Source organism: Anas platyrhynchos, chromosome 4, assembly GCF_047663525.1.
Source record: "Anas platyrhynchos isolate ZD024472 breed Pekin duck chromosome 4, IASCAAS_PekinDuck_T2T, whole genome shotgun sequence".
Taxonomy (NCBI): domain Eukaryota; kingdom Metazoa; phylum Chordata; class Aves; order Anseriformes; family Anatidae; genus Anas; species Anas platyrhynchos.
In genome coordinates, this window is record NC_092590.1 from 18,459,947 (window position 1) to 18,474,046 (window position 14,100).

Sequence of the window (14,100 nt, forward strand, 5' to 3'; positions counted from 1 at the left end):
CCACGTACTTCTGAAATGCTTCTGTTTCTGCCTTATTAACTATGTGAACTGTACAGACACGTAACTTTGATTTTAAATTTATTCCTATTCACCTCTGGAAAAGTCTGTGAGCAGACTCCCTCCCACTTTCTCATGCATGTTCTCTGGGATAAATGGCCTTCCCAAAACAACTTCTCATTTCTTCATTTTTAACTCCTCATTGGTCTTCTGATTTTCAGGCAAGCAACTTACTCCAAAAAATACATACAACTCAAAAGCATCTGTTTAGACCAAATCCTTACTCACCTACTGCCTTAGAGGCTTGGGGTTTTCATCCAAACTGGTGGTGTTGATTTTTTGTTTGCCAATCTTTCCATAGTTTTATGAATCTGACTTCCCAGATGCTCCCGACTAACCAGGCAACTTTAACTTTCCCTTCTTGTTCAGGTGACATTTATTGCTTGTAAAATGCTATCATCACTATCATGCTTGTCAGTGTTGAATCCAAGATCATCACCATATAACAAGACAGGTTTTCTAGTGGAATTCCTTAACGTTTTAAGTAATTTCTCTGAAGTACCAGGGTTTTTATGCTGGCCAGCCACAAGACAACAGCACCACCCAGTGGCCCTTTCTTCAAGCAGCGTTTTGAAGAACTATGGATTATGAGGTTTAAGATTTCTCAGAAATAAAAAGGTACCTGAACTCCCTCTGTTTCAGTTGCGCGGGTGATTTCTCAGACAAAATGGAACTTGATTCTAAAAGGAGCAACCCCTAGCAGGACAGATCCCTAACAAGACATGTAGCCATTTCCGAAATCTTACAAATTCCTTGTTTTCAGACAGTATCAGGTTTGCTTGCCACAGTACATTATATGCCCTTGTATATTTTCCTATGGTTTAAACATTCAAAACATTATTTAATACAGTCATTCCAGGGAAAAGCTCTTATATCTAAGAACGGAATGGTTCCTCTGTGAACTTAATAAAACAAGAGACATTCCCTTTAGTTATCTGAGCCAAAGGACCATGAGAAGAGAAGGGTGACTGAAAAAAGTGGGGGGCGGAAGGAAAGAGTGTCAAGCTGAGGCAGGGGAGGTTTAGGCTGGACATCAGAAGGAGGTTCTCCACTGAGAGGGTGGTCACACACTGGAACAGGCTCCCCAGTAAAGTAGTCACTGCACCAAGCCTGTCTGAATTTAGGAAGTAATTGGACTGTGCACTTAGTCACATGGTCTAAACTTTTGGGTAGACCTGTGTGGTGCCAGGAGTTGGACTTGATGATCCTTATGGGTCCCTTCCAACTCTATTCTATGATTCTCTGAGAGAATAGAGAGGAGAGGAGAAAGAGAAAAAAATACCATAAATGGCAGTTCCGTGAAAAGGAGGAATAAACACTGTACACCCTTGTTATGAAAAGAACTGGCATGATCTCATCTCAAAAGGGATTTAGGTGCTTAATTGACTCTGCAGTCAATTTAAAAACACAGAATTCCTGAGTCTGTGAAGGTAAGTTCAGATTTAATAATAAAATGCTCTTTTACCTAGAAAAGACTATTTTAAAAGTCAACTATAATTAAATGCTGACAGGTCTTTGAACTTAAGCCTTTTGTAACAGTAGCATGGACACAGTGTCCCATTGTTAAGACTACATTTTAAACCCTGAAGGGACCAGAGGTCCTTCTGTGGCATTACTCAGGCATGGCACAACCCGAAATTCTTATGCTACTTTCCTTCAGAGTCACAGGGCTACAGAGATTCTTCCCTCGGGACTTTTTCCCCACCAGGCTGCAACCCAGGGCACACTTGCTCAGCCCACAGGCACTCTCCCAAACATACCGGAGGATGTCTGTTTACCTTAACACTAGAGAACCAGTCTGTTTTTCCTCTCTTCCCGTCACATAACCACAAGACAGATGTGTCCCGCCAAAAAAATTAAGTTGTGTGTACAGCTGAAGCATATAATGGTTACAGGTTGGTCAGAAACCAATGACCACAACCATAGCTGTGGACTTCCTTTACCTCAGATGCATTTCTGCTCTTTCCACGTACAACTGGAATAAGTCACCTTGAAGCTTTACGGCAGCATACACTGGAGGATTGCAAGAGTCTCAGACATTGCCAGCCATACCAGGAGCTGTACAGGTGCCTAGGACAAATAAAAGAGATTATTTATCTTGTGCTCAGAGGCCCAGGGCCAGACTGCAGCAAAACAGGACTGAGTTGCCAGGTGAAAGAGTCAGCAGCCCAGCTGATCCAGGCCTCAGCTTAATACTCTTCTCAATTAGCTGTGCAGGCCTTGGTGCTCTGCTGAATGTGAATTCCCACCAGGACACCAGACCAGCTTAACACGGAGCAACAAGCAGCTTTTTTCTCTCTGTGGCCAAGGCAAGCAAGGGTGGGACTTAATGAAGGCAGTCAGACTGTTACTGTATCACAAGCACTGGGCTTCTCCCACATTTCCTTGCCTATACAGCAAATGTCTCCTCTTTCTTCAAAAGTAGGAAAGAGGCAAGGGAATCTCAAAGAAATAGATGAAATCAGGTGATCTGTGCTGCTGTAACTTCCCGAGTAACTGGGGCTATTGTGGCAGTCATTAATGCATCAGATTAACCAGTCTGTTCCTAAGGCACACACACTGGAAAAGGGGAAAACTAAACATCAGCACACAAGTCCTAGGGCTCAGTAGCCAATTAGTAGAGAGGAAGAAAAAAAATGAAGAAAGAAAAAAACACTACATACATACTAGGAAACTGTAACCTGCAGCCAGAGATAGGTAATCTGGGAGAAAGGACAAGCTTCAGAAGGATCAGTATGGGAATGATTTTCAGTAGTTAGTCTCCTTCCACCTCAAGTGCACTGACAGCCCTTCCATCTCTCCAAGACCACAGGGAGCAAGGGCGTCCATCCCATCACCCATCTCTAGTAGCCTCTTCATACAAACAGCATTTTTCTGTAGGGCTCATTTTGCTGGGTGTGTCAGATGTTAGCTTAAGGAGCAAATACCAGCCAAAACCAGGAGTGAGCTACTGGCTCAGAGTTAGTGCTGGGCTTCCACATCTCACTGCCTTAGTCAAACTCTCGCTTCAAAGCTGAAATTCTCTACTCCTGCCTGCAACACACAACACCTGGTGAAGGCTGCCTGGTAAGCTCCAGCGACCTTGCATCCTTTCTTTTTTTTTTTTGTTTTGTTTTGTTCTATGCCTGAAGCTTTACAGCATACATAGAGGGTAAAAAGGGGATGTGAGCATATAGCCATTAATCCAGTGTCCTTTCTGAACCAAAAAAAGTGCCACATGCCATTGTAGCTCAGCACAGATGACAAATAGAAAGTGTATAGCAGTACTACCATGGAAACTAAGGGCAAACACTCCAACAATAAAAATAAAAAAAAATAAAAAACACACACAGAAGATTGATATCTTAAGTTAGGATTGGTTCTGGTTTACAGGAACACGCAGATCCAGCCTCCTTAGCTTTGAGCAGCTCAGCTCCAAAGCTTGCCAATCTATTCACATAGCAAGTGAATGGAGAAATTCATAGCCCACGCAGAAGGGCCAGGTAGTTGCAAAGGGCCCAAGGCAATGCCCTTACCCTCCACAGTCAGCACAGTGAACAATCACGTAATAATGCTGAGCACTCTTGAGGCTTTCCACTCAGGGGGCCTGGGATAAACTGCTCAGCTTGTTCTCCATTTCTCCTTTTCACTTTTGGATACCTCAAACTCAGTTTGGTAAACTCCAAATCTCTGAATCACCCTGGAATTACTTATGTCATCTCCTGCTGAAATGACCCGTAGACCTGGGTATATAGCCATACTTCTGCTTATCCTGGGGTACCCTGGTGTGCAGATATGGTGGCCTTGTGGGAAATCCAGGGCTGCTTCTTAGCCCAGCAGGAGAGGTGCAACGCAGAGAGCAGGCAGGTACAGTGACACCCACGGGTTCTCAGTAATCTTGGGTGGATACAAATAGGCCAAACTTTTACGAAGTAAATGTTCAGAGAATCTTCCTACATAAGAAAACCAAAAACCAAACCCCATGTAGTAAGAGATTACAGGAAAGGCAACCATGAGACAGGATAAACTGAAACCATAATTAGCTGCTGGGATTATTGAGTAGCAACTATGTCGTGTGGTTACAGAGCAATAATCCACATTTGGAGGCAATGAATGAGTACAAACTGGCTAGAAGCTGCAGGCACAGGTTTTTTAAAAATGCTTCAGTACCTAGCAGCAACTTATAAAGCCCCTGCAGAATGTGGCATCTGTAAGGGGCTTAACCGGCCCTGCTGGGCAGGAAGCATTTCTGAAAGCCCAGGCAACTTCACCTGATGTGCTCCCACAGAAGCTATGCTCCTTTGATTTAAGCATCACTGAGAAAAAAGTCTGACAGCTTATGTAGAGAGATGCTGAGTGAGTCAGGTGACATTCCTCAATGATGAAGTGACACGGGATTAAGCCAAATCACATTGTCCTTGGGAAGGAATAAAGGAAGATCTTGGAGTGTGCTAGGTTAGGTGGAGTCAGACTGAAATGAAATGAAACATGTTAACACAGGCTGCATCTCTCTCGAGACTGATAAGGGGAGTGCTAGAGGGCTCCCAGAGGGGAAAGAATACAGTTGCCTTCAAAGAGTTGTGAAATCTGCCTGTTTCCAACCAGCTGCTGTAGTGATGGGAAAAGATGAGCAATTGTTCCTGGACTGGGAGGACAAAATAATCAACATTCCCAAATCATTATGGAAAAACAACAACAATAAAGCAAATAAAAACATGAGCTCCCCAACAGACCTCAAGTGACATGGAAAACTTGATGAAAAGAAGGAAGCTGTTTTCACTACGCCCCTAATTGGTACCCAGTCATCTAGTAGAGTTGTTCGGGGTTACCTGAGTCATTGATTACACCACTTCAGCTGTGGCAGGTAAAAGGAGAAAAATCTTCTGCAAGGAAGGGCTTGGAAAGTTTTTCAGCAGAATCCCCACTTAAAACCATCAAATATTTAGACATAACCACTTCAATTCCAGAAGGTCAAATTCCATGAAGCAAAGAAGCAAAGTCAGGGAAAACCAAGAAAATGCTTAAGGGTTCAGAAGGCTGCAAAGGCTAGAGGCTGCCTGTGTAATGAAAAAGACAGGGGACATTTGAGCTTCCTAGCAAACACAACTGTGTGCAAATGGGAAATTCTGTGCTACAAACATGTAAGAAACTAGCTCACCTAAGCCAATCCTTACTAGGCCAAAATACTACTAGTGACTACTTCAATGGAGCCTCTTCTGCAAAAATAAAAATTCACAGTTCAGCAAAGCTATTTTAAGGTCTTAAAAAGCCTCTTAACGACTGTCTACTGCCTCTGAACTTGTTCTTTCAGCCACTTGAAAGATATTTATCTAACTCATACAGCACTCAGCTTTAAACAAACAAATTGATGAGCACCAATAAACAATTTAATTAGTATATTTGCTGCAAATTATTGGAGATGAGGGTTGTGCAACGTCATGCCAGGGGCAATGAGCATACTGGTGTGGTTAAGAAATTTGTAACAGTAGTTAAAGAAAGAGGAAATCAGAAATGAGGCTGGGGGTGTAGATTTTACTGAGCTTCTAAAAGAATTTCCCACTCTATGTGAATTATAAACAAAGCCATTAATTATAGGGAAGTCATAACACCCTTTTCCTTTTTCAGTAACATTTAACCATAACCAATTGCATACAGACAGAATAAATGCAAACTCTGCTCTAGAATGAGACATATCTGAGTATTATAGCAGTGTACGTTTCAGAAACAAAGGCAGTCTCCACGTTACTTATATTTGCGGTACATTTTTCATCTTAGTATCTCCAAAATGCTATTTTTATATTCCTAAAGTGAAATTTTCCAGTAAGAGTCAGCCTAGATTTGCCCCTTGTGATGCCACTTCTGCTGAAGCAGAGGCTGCTTTGGAAAAAACTAACCTTCTCACAAAACAGGAGCTCAGACACCTGCTCTCTTCTCAACGCCACACTGTACATTAGTATCTTGTTCCTCCAACTCCCATCAGCAACTTTTAAACTGAACACATTTCTTTTCAAACTCAGCAGAATTAAAATACCAAGAAAAAGAAAAAAGCAAACTCACACGCAAAGTACAAGCACTTCAAATTGTACAAGTGTCAGAGCAAAACACCACTGTAACCACTTTCATTAAATATTTACAGAGAGCTTGTCTGTGTATCTGAATCTCAAGCAAACAAACCCAAGTTTGGAGTCAGGTGTGCTTAGCTGGATTGGACATGGCTTTCCCCCTCGCCCCTAAAAAGAAAAATGAAACTGAGGTAAGAGTCCCAAAACCACTGTGAACTTTGGTACTGAAAATGACTGTTTTCTCAATCCTTTCTGAGCACATTCTTCTAATTTGGAGATGCTATTAAAAAAAAAAAAATGTAGCCCTTGCTACATGCCAGAGCCAGGGGGTGGGAAATCCTCATTCTCTTACAACATGTTCTTTAACTAAGTCCTAGTTCAAATAAAGAGCTTTGCCCAGACCTTTACACTGAGGCCAAAGCTATGCTGTGAGCTAACTGTCAGTACAGCTTTATCTTGCTGTACACCAGCAAAGGGCTTGAGGCGACTAGGGCCTTCTCTAGCAAAAGAGTATTTTTGCTAAAACTTCCTCCAGTCTCCCCAGGCAAAATCTACACTGACAGAAATAACTTTTTGACCAAAGCTACTGTGCTAGCAGAAGACTTAATGACATATTTGCAAAGGCCTTCTTCATTCTTTAACCTATGCTGATATGGCAGAACAAAAGCACCAGTAAAACCCTTTCACAGGAGCTCTCAATCACTATATCACAGGTAACCCTACTCCCACTACTGGAGCTTCTCACCCCTTTAAAACTCCCTCTTCCCTCTTGTGGCAGCATTGTCCTCTTACATCCAGTGCCTAGAAATGGAACTGATGTAGCAGAGCATGACTGACTTTCTGGCCACAGTAGGCTTGCAGCAAGTCTCCTTAGCTCCATTGACCATCACCTACAAGGAGCTAAACACAGCACGCTTGCCTTTATAGGTGGCCCAGGACACAGAATTTTGAGGAGAGAGAGGAGCAAGGACACTGAAGTTTCTCAAGGGTTTACAGTCCCTTTAATTTTCTGCCTCCTGTTCTAGCTCCCTCAATTGCCTAGCACACAGGGTCCAGAACAGAGTTTTTGCTGTGTCACTGGCAAGGCAGGAACTCAGCACTCACCTGCTCTCTGAAAGCCAAAGCTTTGGCAATAGCTCAAGGTAATACAGGTTAATGGCACAGAACACTGGCTGTACATTACAAGAGTGGGAGTACCGTAATTAGCCACCTGTTCCCATTTCCTTCTATGAGGTACAGGATGCACACTTGAAATATTGCAATAGCTCTGCAAACATGCCTTTAGAGGGGCACTTTCCACTTCTGTGAACATCTGTCTTCTGCAGAAAAGAAGGTCCATTTTATCCTTCTCTTCTTTAGCAAGAAGAACAATAAATCACAACAGACCTTTCAGCATTCCAGCTCCAAACCCAGCAGTAAAATTCCATAAATCGATTTCCTTCTAACATCTACACATTGACTTGGGCTAGACTATGCTGGATTCATTCACTCTGCACGTTACTTGGCATGTTCTGCTTTATTCAGGTCATTGCCCATTCCCACCCCTTGCTCTGTGGCTTCAGTGAGGGACACAGCATAGTCCAAAGCAACAGCCAAGTCCAAAACAGGTTTTGTTCCCTTCTCTGATATCCGAGGTCACACAGGAAATGAAAAATCCACTCTACACTGCCTGTATTTAGTCCTCTCTAAGAAGGGGGGTAGCACTGCTATTTGTCATGCCCAGCCACAATAGCAGGTGACAGTCTTAGTCAATGCCTTGATGTAAGTTTTTTCAAAAAAAAAACCTTTATAGGTTTTCAAAACCATTTTTTCAAGCTCTTTGTTACTGTAATGAGCTGTTGTGCTCCCTTTACAAGTACTGAAAATCTTCAAGTTAGTATACTGCAGGTTTCACTGGTAATATACGTGTATATGGGTTACATATAGATGCTACACTTAGCTTACTTGAGCTGCACCATTGCTGCTTAGAACCCTTGTGGGGCACTGAAATCAGAAGTTCCTACACTCTTTACTTGCTGCATATCCTGTTTAAGGGTCACAAAATATTACACATGAACAGTAAAAATTACCAGTAATTCCATTACTTCCTACTTAGTTCCCCTCCAACCCCCAAAAAAGAGGAACTAGTCATACTTTTCTGCAGTGGTAACTCCTGTCTGTAGGCTGCAGCCTCCTGAGACTAAGACTACTCCTCTTTCTATAGGACTTGGCAAAAGGTTACAGGGAAAACAAGCCTTCTGTAAGAAAGCTTACATTTGTTTCTTAAAAGCATAAAATATAATAATACCTGGATACGTTTCACACAGTGTAAGCCACTGCTAAGAACTGCTAGTCCACAAACATCACATCTGCCCAATGTCACGGGCCTCAAAAAATTAGAGCCCTCATTTTAGTCATTGAATGAGAAGAAAATATGATCCTGGGGATGCAATTCTTCTCTCTTACCACTTGTACAAAACAGAAGCAATTTGATGAAACACTGTTCAACAAGAAGATTGTGCATGGCACACAGACTACTGCTAAAGCAGAAACTGCTTGTTTTACTACTGACAGCACAGCCTCACTAGCCCCCGCTAGTGTGCACAAGTCACGTGAGAATTATTTCCTAAGAAGCCAGATGCATTTTGCATGCTACAGAGATCTTAATGGCTTCCATTTAGCAATACTCTACTTCAAAGCTAGCCTACAAATATCTCAATTTTTCTCAACCCCGGATTACAGCAGTTATTTCCTGTAAGGACAGAAAGCCTTTCCACCTCTGTGTCTCTGTTTCTTGATTTGATTTTGGCAAAGCTCTTTTAAAATGAGGCTGAGCACGAGCCAAAGATTTAGTCTGGGGCATCTCGTTTTTACTTCCATCATATACTGCCAAATGAGCAAAACTGTGAAATGCACGTCAATAAGAAAGGAATCAGCTCTCCCTATCCAACATGTGTCTGCCTCTCCAGCCTGTGAGATCAAACAGGAGCACTTTTAGCAATACTGTCCTTTTGTGATAATTTGTCTATGATATTAGCAAACCATTCATCTCTCAAGGCCTACAGATTTTTAAACAGGAATCTATACCTTGCCTATTAATCAGAGCTGTACCTAAAGAGTACATGGGTTGTACATGATTCTGTGATTTACTGAACTCCATGGAAATAGTCCGGACTTACAACAAGTTAGGACAAAATTGGATTCATCACAAAAAGTTCTAAATCCAGCACATTTCTATGCTAGCATATTTAACTTCAGCCTGAACCAGACTCGTTTTCTGATTTATCTTTAGCACCATCCAGTACTATAGATTAAAGGGTTTGTTTACCTTGTCCTTACAGCCACCACTCTCTCACCCCATTTGTCCTGTTAAATGGTTAGAACCTTTATATTACCCATCTTGTTTATGCTACACCAAAACCCTTAACCCAGAAGTTACTTGTCCATTCATACACTCTTCATCCTCATCTTTCTTAGTGAGGGGGGCAGAGATTATCAACCACACATCAGCAGTAAACATCTCCCGGTCACCACTTCTCCTGAGTACAGATGCAGAGCACCTGGTTGTTGTTACCTGAGCCCCCTGCTACCAGGGCTGACCCACTGCATTGTTTTTTGAGGCAGTTTCTTATCTCTCAGGGTTCTTAAATTTCTATTCTGTCTCCATTGATACAGACAGAAGTTTGCAGAAACCTTACCAGTATAACTTTTCCCATATCCTTTGACAACTCACATGCAAATGTTCAAGTTATTTCCACCTTTCATGTTTCCCAGACGTGTATGTTTTGCACCAGCAGGCATTGTTTTCAGAGACAACATCCTTGCTCCTGCTAACGTCGTATCCTTCTCAGGTAAAAAGCTACATTCTACTCACTATCTGCTTATATCTTACTCTTCATTTCAGGCATATCTACACATTCATTATGTCAAGGCTCGTAACAAGATTTCTTTCTCTTAACATCTGTCTCAATTCTCTCTCTGTTTTAAAGAACAACTAAGAACTTCCCTCCAACTCCTTCCATCTTCCCCGACCATTCATATCACAATTAAAAGGTCAAAAATACATATCAAAGCTTAAGGCTATCAGCAGTACTGGTGCTACTAATGACTCATTTTCAGAAAAGCGACCTAGCCAAGACCACATAATGTCAGCAACAGAGCCACAACTAGAAGCAAGGATTTTTGAATACTAACATTTTTTGTTATTTCAGATTAAAGTTAAGTCTATAAACAGCACACAGTCCCCTTAAAAAAAAATCAGGAAAGCCAACTGCATTTTATACAGCGTTCTTTCACATTATTCAGTGTACGATAGATGAAATATACCAGCAGTTCACTGCATTCATGGGATTCAGATCTGGAAATGTATCAGAAAGATAGGACATGAAGAAAAAGCCCTGCTTGAAACATTACATTGCCAGCCTTTCTTATCTGGATATCTGCACACCAGGTGAGGCACTGGAGATTGAATTGAAGAAATAAAGCCTTCTATCACAAATAAAAGGGGGTTAAAAAAAAATATGCTTTTGAATGGGGTAATACGTGATATACTCAAATTACTTGTCTTGCCTTTTTGATGAACACCATACTCCCCTTAAAAACAGACTGTAAAGACTCTTATAAAAACATATATACCCCACTCCCCAAAAACACACAGCACCCTGACATGAAGAAGCACAAGTGGAAATCAGTACTTACATTAAGACACTTAGAATTCAGGTACCTAAATGCAATTTCCAGACCTTAAGTATTTCCAAAAGAAAGACAAGCTCATTCAACGGACATACTATGCCAACCTGCAAGAAATGTAGGAAAAGGTCTAATCCCCTACAGAAATAACTTCCAAGACCTAAAGCAGCTGCAAATATCCAAGACAAGGATCAATATGGTGATGGTCAGTAGTTCACCCTGGGTACACAGGCTGTCACTGCAGGAGCTCAGGAGGTAAAGGGACAGAGAAGCACAGTATCACATCCAGTGTATATGCTGCTGTAGGTATGTGGGATGCAAAGGATTCAGTCCACAGAAAAGCAAGAAAACAACAACAACAACAACAAAAAATCAAAGGCAGAGAGAGAACATTCCTGACCAAAAAAAAAAAAAAAAGCAACAAAGAGTCTGCAGAGGGTCTGCAGCAGATATGGAGACCTTCAGTCCACCCTCCCAGAAAGCTGACAGAATTGCTACATATTCAGCAACACTTTCTGACCTACTGCCAACATGATTCCAGTTGGATTGTAAAGGCAATCCCAGAAGCAATGGTAAAGCAGCATTTAAAGCCAAAAGCGCAACCAGATGCTCGAGATGTCCTCATCTGAGAGCAACGGGCAAGTGCAGACCGTCAATAAAACATAAAACTAAGATGCATTATCACTTAGAGTCTATCATGGGTGAACAACCCCGGAAGAAAAGGAAACTTTCAGACAAAGACTGAGTGATTCATCTCTGGCATGGACCAATTCTGTCTGCCTCACTGGATGCAAAGACTAATTGTGTCATCAAAAGATAACACAAGAAGCCATTACTGAAATAAGCTAAATAAATACAAATATCATCAAGATTCTAGCAGTATCATACAAGTCTGAGTGATACACCCATAAGACTTCGCAGATGCATTTAGAAAAATATTTTAGAGCGCACCATGCAATAGCAACTTCACAGCATCAATGGTCACTCCTGTCCCACAGTAAAATGCTGAAGAGGATGGAATGCCACAAACAAAACAATCATCCTCTAGACCACAAGGATCATGCTGTCCTCTCTGGGGAAAAAACAGGTCTTGTGCATGAGCTGTGATTAAGTCCAAAGAGGACAGAGAGTACATCACAGCAGGTAAGAGGCAAAACCTGGAGATCAATATGTACTTCACACCTGAGTGTGTAAGCATAGTAGGGGCACGCATTAGCTATGAAAAGCCAATTGTAAGTGTATGCACAATAGCATGAGGCACACTGAAAACAGAGACTGTTCAAGAAAAGGAAAATTACCAAACGTAAGGAATCTCAGTTAACTCTCCAATACATAAAATTGCTTAATTGCACAGAACAGAGCTATATTTCTTTGTTAAAATACACAGCAAGCCTTCCTTTCAAAATGCAAAGTATTTAAAGCATGTCGCAGCAAGACCACAAAAGCTATGGCATCCTAAAATGCTATAATCAGGCCACGGCAACAGCACACCACAACAGAAACCCCACTTGAAACAAGCTGGAAGTCAGTGGGCTTATCTTCTCCCTAGACGATAAGGCAGACAGGAAAGAAACTGTTGACAAGGAAAAACACACCTGAAATACCTACCTGACTATATTGGACCACTGCAATAAGCCCTCATGAAGCAAGCACTGGAGCAGATCTGCAACAGATACCTAAAAAGTGAAGTCCTGAAGTCTCTGTTGCTACAGGTCTTCTTCCAAGGCGCAGCACAGACAGGACACAGGCAGCCAACCCTGACCAGCAGCCTGCTGCAACAACACAGTCAATGACCTGAGGCTGCTGTACACAGCCGAGAGGGTCAGGGTAAAGGCCATGAGCTAGCTCCATGGACAGGACAAAGCCAAAGGTGCAGTGGAAACTTATCAGAGGGCAATAGCTATCATTTTGAGAAATTGGTGGAGGCAAATCTGAAGATAATTATGGATAAAAAAGAGAACACTGTCAAGTACACATCTATGGACAGGGCTGAAGCCATGAAGAAGTACTAAGAGCCCCAGCAATCAACCAGGCGAACAAGAGAATCACTCAGAGAAAACAACTAGGATTCCTAAGAGACAAAACTAGGAAAGCAGCAGAACCCACATTTACAAGTAGCCTGCATGCTACTGAAATTTTGGCTTTAACAAGTCTATTAAAGATTGTGCAAGATAATGTCTTTGGTATTTATTAGAAGACAAGTCACAACAACTTAGAAGGAAATTGGAGAGAGAATGAAGTGCAGAAAGGAAAAATGTGGACAAAGCAAAGCAACATATTCTGAACAAACTGCAGTGGTCACCTCTTTTTCCAAAGCCTGTCAGTATTATTAGCCAGCAAACATACATGGTAAGAGCTGGACTAACAACATCCTGCAGATACATATATCTAATGTACACCCTGTGCAGGACACTGAGAAAAGCAATCAGCAGAAATCCAGGAAATGAGCACTATCCTATGTATTATTTTAGCACACACTAAATTCTTATTTATACTGCTGTCATGTTGCTTACAGCCATGGCTTGAAACCTTGACCTAAGAACAAGTCACCTACACACAACAGTCTACGTTTTAGCCTCTGTGCATTATATTCACTGCAAGCCCCCACTGAATTCTGACCTAAGGTAAAATAAATCACTTGACCACTTATGTCCAGAACCTACACTCCTTGTCACTACTCGCTTTCAGTCACAATTTCAGAGCCGTTCCCATTGCAGGGTTATATTTGATACCAACCATGGATTCAGTACAATTCTCAATTGCTTTATTTTCCCCAGCATGCTGCCAACATTAGTATTGCTCACTGCCTGCGTTTGGGCCTGATGTTTCAGGTCTAGATGATTGTTATTGCTCAGGTGCACCAGGATTAGTGTTATCCGTGTGCTAATATACACTCACAGAGCAGAAACAGGTGGTGGCTGCACCAAGACCTTCTGGTGTTAAAGCCCCTCCCATCAGCTCAGCCTTTTAGTCCTTTACTTAATCCATCAGAGGCTTACTTTATTCCCCTCCTTCCAGAGATCAGGATTTATCTCATTCAGTAGAGTATTTATTCATCAGTTCAATGTTTTTGCTCTGGCAAGGCCAGGAAGCAGTCTCTTCCTTCTTGAACTTTTCCAGAGCCATTCAAAGTTAAAACACTAATGCTTTACTTGCAGCCAGGCTCAGCAGGAGAACTGAGGATACAATGACCTCATGTGGCAAATTCTGCACATAACTGCATAATGGCTTCACCGCTACCACTAGCTACAGGGACTACAGCACAGATTTTGCCAGCTATTTTTATTTCAAGATTTTATTTGTAGTAACAGCTTTTCCTTGCAAAGGGTGCCAG

The 14,100-nt window shown here is 41.9% G+C and overlaps 1 protein-coding gene across 6 annotated transcripts in view; it reads right to left on the reverse strand.

Annotated features, from left to right (window-relative positions):
- Positions 1-12,516, reverse strand: part of SLC4A4 (solute carrier family 4 member 4) — a 235,204-nt gene extending 222,688 nt beyond the window's left edge. For 4 of the 6 annotated variants that reach the window (XR_011809315.1, XM_072038017.1, XM_038178960.2 and 1 more), the window contains exons 1-2: positions 12,375-12,516; positions 2,001-2,127 (exon numbers count right to left, since the gene is read on the reverse strand). Coding sequence is in view for 5 of the 6 variants with exons in the window: in XM_072038017.1 (XP_071894118.1) it covers positions 2,001-2,011 (11 nt within the window). In the remaining variant the exon portion in view is untranslated. The remainder of the gene's footprint in view (positions 1-2,000; positions 2,128-12,374) is intronic. The other 2 variants (XM_021266992.4, XM_072038018.1) reach the window with 2 other exon arrangements.
- Between the last annotated feature and the right edge of the window lie 1,584 nt (positions 12,517-14,100).